Source organism: Vanessa atalanta, chromosome 30, assembly GCF_905147765.1.
Source record: "Vanessa atalanta chromosome 30, ilVanAtal1.2, whole genome shotgun sequence".
In the NCBI taxonomy this organism is placed as follows: Eukaryota; Metazoa; Arthropoda; class Insecta; order Lepidoptera; family Nymphalidae; genus Vanessa; species Vanessa atalanta.
Genome location: NC_061900.1, coordinates 4,529,373 through 4,536,211, shown reverse-complemented (window position 1 = coordinate 4,536,211; position 6,839 = coordinate 4,529,373). Strand labels below are relative to the sequence as shown.

At 36.6% G+C, this 6,839-nt stretch overlaps 1 protein-coding gene across 8 annotated transcripts in view; it reads right to left on the bottom strand.

The window, feature by feature from the left end:
* Nucleotides 1–1,186: 1,186 nt before the first annotated feature.
* LOC125075265 (segmentation protein cap'n'collar-like) overlaps nucleotides 1,187–6,839 on the bottom strand; it is a 134,099-nt gene continuing 128,446 nt past the window's right edge. For 7 of the 8 annotated variants that reach the window (XM_047686973.1, XM_047686966.1, XM_047686967.1 and 4 more), the window contains 6 exons: nucleotides 6,480–6,600; nucleotides 5,389–5,475; nucleotides 4,680–4,810; nucleotides 4,291–4,464; nucleotides 3,490–3,589; nucleotides 1,187–2,879 (listed from right to left, as the gene is read on the bottom strand). In XM_047686973.1, coding sequence (XP_047542929.1) covers nucleotides 2,815–2,879; nucleotides 3,490–3,589; nucleotides 4,291–4,464; nucleotides 4,680–4,810; nucleotides 5,389–5,475; nucleotides 6,480–6,600 — 678 coding nt within the window. In that variant the 3' untranslated portion in view covers nucleotides 1,187–2,814. The remainder of the gene's footprint in view (nucleotides 2,880–3,489; nucleotides 3,590–4,290; nucleotides 4,465–4,679; nucleotides 4,811–5,388; nucleotides 5,476–6,479; nucleotides 6,601–6,839) is intronic. The other variant, XM_047686971.1, reaches the window with a different exon arrangement.

Genomic DNA, 6,839 nt, shown 5'->3' with positions numbered 1-6,839 from the left:
GATTATTACTTAAATCTTATGTACATTAATATGACAATGTAAGGAAAGGTTATTTATTAATAAAATCTTTTAATAAAAGCTAAACACACTGGCCCCGTAACGCGTTACGTAACCAAGTAGTTTACCCTCAAATAAGAAGTTGTTACTTCAAAAAATCTATGTCCATGTTGCTAAGCCATGCTAGCCTTGACTCTACCAAACATGAAACTTCTCAAGATGGGTTTTGTTAGCAATTTATTATATAACTAGCTGAATACTCGGCTTCGATCGGATAAAATTAATAAAACTCAACAAATACGATTTATTATTAAATATTTATTGTTTATAAGTTTCCGTTGAGTTTACCGTATCCCTGCACGAAATTATTATTTGGAACACTTTCTGAACGCACCCGTAAACATCAAACATGGCCGCCCGTTGAACTGTCATGTCGTTGAATTTCATGTATTTAATACCGAAATATCTCGATTATACGAATTTTGAGGATATATGTTGTCGACCTATAATTACGACCTGCACGAAATTACCAATAAATATACATATATGTAATTAATTTTAGTTTAAAATATATATATAACGGGGCGCGGTTACTTTGGTTGTTGATTTGGATAATTAATGAATCGAGTTTGGCAATAATGTTTGATGGCTGATTTACTTTCAAGAGCGGGTCACCCCGAATGGAGTTGTAAGTGTCATGGCGACGCGAGCCGTTACGTTTTGACAGGCGACTCGAATGCGATGGTTGCTTGCAAACCCATTTGCTCTTAATCGAGATGAATCATTGTAATCCTTTGATATTTTTTTTGTTAATATTATTGAATCAATTAATACAGTGCTCCTCCGACATATTAACATATATGTTGTAGGAGGCTTAGAAAAGCTTAACTAAAAATTATCGACCTCAATTTCCTATGTGCGTTCGCTGCTATCTTGTTAAAAGGGCTGTACGTCGTGATATCGGAATTATAAGATGCTTTTTGTTGCCTCATTAACGCTCTACAATTAAGGTCCTATACATTTTTAACCTACCGTTGACGGTTATTTTTCAAGATGGCGGCCAACGCACATAGGAAATCAAGGTCGACAATTTCAAGTTAAATTTTTCGTCTCCTGTTTCTTGTATATAAAGGATTATTAGTATATTTGTTTTCGTATTTAGAAATGTAACTACAATAAAACAAACGAAGCCACTCTAAGTATTTATTAAAAAACTTAGTGAAATGCAATACCCGTCGCCTAAAAGTCCCTTACTTTACATAAATATTACGATAATTAGTTCTTGCAAGCACTATTACACTACGAATAAAAATATGCACCACATAGAAGGGATTCGAATTTTTAAAGACAACAATATTTTTTACAGATAAAAAATAACGCATATGGATCCTTTACGATATACAATTAGTACGTTAAAATATCTTTAAAATTGATTGAAAAAAAAAAAAATGAAACCTCAAAAAATATATATATACTTTTTTTTATTTAAAAAATTGTTGTCTTCAAAAAAGTTACATAATTGCCGACACAAATGACATATCTATAACTTACAGATTAAATAAAACGTTAAATCTAAAAGACCAGTAACATCACTAGGGACTGATCTCTTATATTTAAAAAAAAAAAAAACATAACTTGAAATCTTTAAAGTCAAGGTTCCAACCGGATGATTAGGAAAAAAAATAGACAATTCTAGCATCAATGAAAACAAATAAATGAACTTTTTTTTTTAATGCATAAGATAAGGCTGAATGGCAGTTCAGTTTTTACATTTGCTTATTATAGCTTCAAGATGTCAGAGTTTTTTTTTATGTATTGTCGTTTCTTTTTTTAAATTTCGAATCGTTACTTCAACGCACACTTTCAACATTTAACGCTTCCAGTTGAAACCTTCATAGAAATCCCATATTCGTTAATTTTGTACTTTTCTCAACAGATTGGTATTTTTTTTTATTGTTATCTAAAAGTTTTTTTTTTTTTAATAATAATCTATCCTATTAATTATTATACATAAATAAAGTATGTACTTAACACGTATATTACAGAAAAGCATAATTTATAATTACTTATTGCAACTCAGCGACGTTACACACGTCAATTTATAAACTTCGATGAAGTCTAAACTGGCAACACTTCGACAAAACTATGCGACGCTAAACAAAAATGGAATTTTTGACTATCACATATACATCGAGAAAGTTTCACAAAATACAATTAATCAAACTTAATTTCGTTAAAAGCGACGTTACGTCGGTCTGCGTTCAAATCATCACCAGAGGTGAAAAAAATAAATAAATACTGAGTTCTTTCGTTCATTTTGAGACTATATTAAACTACAAGTCGTATACGTTATAAAAAAAATATGTTCTGTTAAATCGGCCCGCGATATCGCCTCTACCATAGACGTCCCTTTTTTTTTCAATTACGAATTCTCTCAACAGATTATACAGGAAACCGTGTTGAATATCAAAACGAACTAAGTCAATTTAAGTTACAACTTAACCGTTACAGGTTTTAAAAGACTTTTTATTGTAACAAAAACGTCTTTATGTATATTTTTACATAGACATTTTTACATAACGTGTATTTTTGTATGAAAAAAAAGTTCCACACATCCCAAGTTAATACAATGTCAAATTGGTCTTTAATGAGTCGTATATAAGGTCGATAATCCAATATGAATAGTATTCGTACGATATTGAAAGTAGAATAGAATAGATACTGAAAATAGTTTAATAGGATAAAAAAAAAAATCTATTCTTGTTAACGGTTTGTACAAATACTACTGTTCGCGTATGTCTGTCCGCGCAGGCGACGTCACTGTTCGTAGTTCTTCGCCTTGCGGTCCATTTCATCGTCGGACGACCGATTCATGGGATGATCTATAGGAAAACAAAAAAATCATTACAATGTCGTCTGAATATAAGTAACAATAAAAGTGCTGTGTGACCTTGAAGCTTATATTGGACTCAGTTCATAAACAAGAAAAGTTATACTATCACTGTCTGTCTGTGTGTCTGTAAGGTTTCTACGGTCAAAGCCTTGGTGGTAGGGCTTTGTGCAAGCCCGTCTGTGTAGGTATCACCCACTCATCATATACTCAGTATTGTTGTGTTCCGGTTAGAAGGGTGAGTGAGTCAGTGTAACTTCAGGCATTATTTTTTTTTAGCATTAGCAGCCCGTAATTGTTCCACTGCTGGAATAAAGGCCTCCTCCCCTTTGAGGAGAAGGTTTGGAGCAAATTCCACCACGCTGCTCAAATGCGGGTTCGCGGAATTCACATGTGGCAGAATTTCGTTGAAATTAAACACATGCAGGTTTCCTCACGATGTTTTCCTTCACCGAACATGAAATGAATTATAAACACAAATTAAGCACACGAAAATTCAGTGGTGCCTGCCTGGGTTTGAACACGAAATCATCGGTTAAGATGCACGCGTTCTAATCACTGGGCCATCTCGGCTCTATTTTAAATCCAAAATCGCCACGTACCGTGCTGCATCTTCGGTACGAGTACGACGTTCCCATCAGCAGCCTGCTGCAATGAGTACTGGTTCGACGACAACGGCCTGCCTTCGGGGTCGCGTAGATTCTGTAAACACATACAAATATATTACGATAAATATATCTTACACATTAACAGCGTAAACCCAATTTTGCCCCATTGATTATGGGATCGGTTATGGCCTGGTATATTTTGAAGAGCTCCAGCCGTAGATGTGCAGACAGATTAAAGAGGATACTTGATTGCAATTCACGAAATTGTTACGATATAACAAAGAATTTATTTTAGAGAGGTACTAGTCCGTTAGAAAGCGGAAGTGTTAAAAGTAAATTGTTATCGTCAAACGCCAATTCAAACTGAACTAATGTTAATACTATTTGACATTAGAGATTTCATTTAAAAAAGGCTTCATAATTAGTTCAGTTTACAATTAAATGATATCGAAACATTTTTTTATAAACATAATAACATTACATAATTACAAATATCCTCAAATTTATTCACGAATTTAGTCGTCTCAAATCGTGGCATTAATGTCCCAAAATCTAGTAAGGCGTCTCAAATCGTGGCATTAATGTCCCCAAATCTAGTAAGGCGTCTCAAATTGTGGCATCAATGTCCCCAAATCTAGTAAGGCGTCTCAAATTGTGGCATCAATGTCCCCAAATCTAGTTAGGCGTCTCAAAATGTGGCATCAGCGTCCCCGAAGTTAATTCACTGGATCGTAATCCGCAAAGATAGATACGTACCTAAAAACTAATGATTAAATATTTTAAACTATAACAAACCTGGAACACATGTCTGTAGAGTGCAGCGAACCTCTCCTTGATCCTCTGCCTCTCGGCCAATAGAGTGTTATGATCCCTCTGAGTCCTCGCTTTCCTGTCCCTCACGGTGCGCACCTCGTCTGCCAGCGATGTTATCTGGTCGAGCTTACGTTTACGGCAGTTCTGTGCTGCCACCTGGTGATTGACAATAAAATCTTTAACTGAGTTTTAAGCAGTGAATTATTAATATAGTTTTTCGGCTTGAGAAAGTTTTGGATAGTGTGCAAACTCTCTTGGAAACTCTAAAGCCCTTGTGCCTGTAGTTACACTGGCTCACTCACCCCTCAAAGCAAAACATAATACTAAATATTGACTTGTATGAAGTATATGTTTTCAACTATATATCTCACCTTGTTCTTTCCTCGCCTCCGTATGTCCCTTATAAGAGATAGCTGAGCCTCGCTCAAGTCGTGCTTCGAGAGGCGTTCGTTGAACTCGTCCATTGGTAAGTTGATTATATCGTGAACTTCAAGAGGTATACCTGGGAGAGACAAAAATATTAATTTACAGTGTTATTTACAAGCTTAAAAACTATGTTAGTGGGTATATTAACTATAATTTAACATACATAAGGGGCACTAATTTATTACGTAAGACTATTTTAGCTTGTTTCTTACCGCCCCCCCTCCCTATTATAAGAAAAAATAAGAATAGGCCGACCCCCTCCCCCCTGTTTAATATTTATTACGTAAGAATTTAAAGGAATGATTGATTGAAGACACGTTTGGTTTATTTTAATGTTTATGTTTGAAAGAAGGGGGGGGGGGGAAAGGGTCGAAAACAATGAGTTGATACATGAACTTGCTCCCCATGTTAAACAAATGGAGAACAGGATACCGTTAGAAACTCAGCGCATCTTAGGCACTGTAGACGCTCTTTCTATGACGTATAGAAGGCCACACGGGGTTCAGCAAACACCAAATTTAAAATTTAACATTTCGCATTTGTTTCTTTTGATTCAAAGTCAAACATCGAATAAACATTTTGATATGCATGTGCGGGTTCCGTACGCGTGTGTCTCTGTACATGTGCATACGTGTACATGTGACGATCACTTACCGAGGGCCTTAGCTCGTTTCTCGTCTCTACTCAGGTGGCCCGCAATGCTCCCTCCGTCGGACGTACTCCCATCCGTGAGACGACGAACTATAAACAATTTATCTTGGTATTATTATATATGTTTAATATAAAAGCGAATACCACTCACTGATTGATAACGAAATTTCAGAAACTATAACACCTACAAACTTGAATTATGGCAGATAGGTTCCTTATAGGGTTTTTAGGGATTTTACGATACTCCACCCCTAAGAGGGTAAAATGGGGGTTGGAAGTTTGTATGAAAGTCCTATGTTTCTTAAGAAATTAGATGGTGTGCAGGTGTACTTTTAATGTATCTTTAGAAACCAACAAACCTTTGTGGGGAAAAAACATGAGATGGTTGTTTATGAAATGCACAAGAACTCCAAAGATTTGTTGCATTGTCAATAAGTTCAGACGTAACAAGGCTAATCTGGTTACGTTTTTCAAATCTTGGCGAGAAATGTCTCAATAAATCTAGTATCTTAAATGGTCGGATCAAATTATACCACAAAGCGTTGGATTAAATGTCCCCAAATCTAGTTGTGCCTCAAATAATTGCTTCAAATGTCTCTAAATCTAGTTGGGGCTCAAAATTTTGGATCGAATGTTTTTAATTTTAGTTATATCTTAACTGTTAATTCAAATATCCCCAGTGTCAAGATAGTTCATAGAACACATAAATCTTAACCAAAGACCTCATTTGCTTCATTCCGTTTATATTTCTCATAATCAGCGATCAAGGATAACATCGTAAGGAAGCCTGCCCGTGTCGAATAACGGTGGCATAAACGTTATCCGTCAAATTGCATAACGTACACATACACATACCAAAATTTATTCAAACATTCAACTGCCTACGCCATTAATTTAATAAAATCCACAGATACAAAATGTTAAAAACGAAGACCAACTATTGTTTATATAACCACCGTTGCACTCTCGAGGGCATTGGACCTCGCGGTCGGAGGTCTGCGATGGGACGAAATCAGGTTATTGTCGAGTGTACCAGGACACCAGCTGTCAGGAAGGGGTCAGTCATCGTATCGACTGAAGACAATGGCGCTAACCTCGTTTGTCTCGCGTCGGCTGCCGCTGCTCGGCGGCGGGCAGCGGCGCGCTGTACGTGTGGTTGTGCCTCACCCTGTCGCCGGAAGCGAAGCCGAAGCGAGTCGGACTCGGTATGGTACTCTGGGGGAGAGACAGGAGATTGTTATTCGCATCAACCACCACTGGATTCCCGCTCGCTTAATCTTGTGTCGTGTTAAAAATCTTCTCTTCTCCCACGAGCTGCAAAACTTCTGACCAATAGCCCACTACGTTATGATCTTTGTACTATATCGAATTATAGCCGATTAGCAAGAGACGGGAATACGTGGAAATCTTCAGAGGAGGCCTTCGTCGACAGACAAGCTGATCAACAAAAGCAA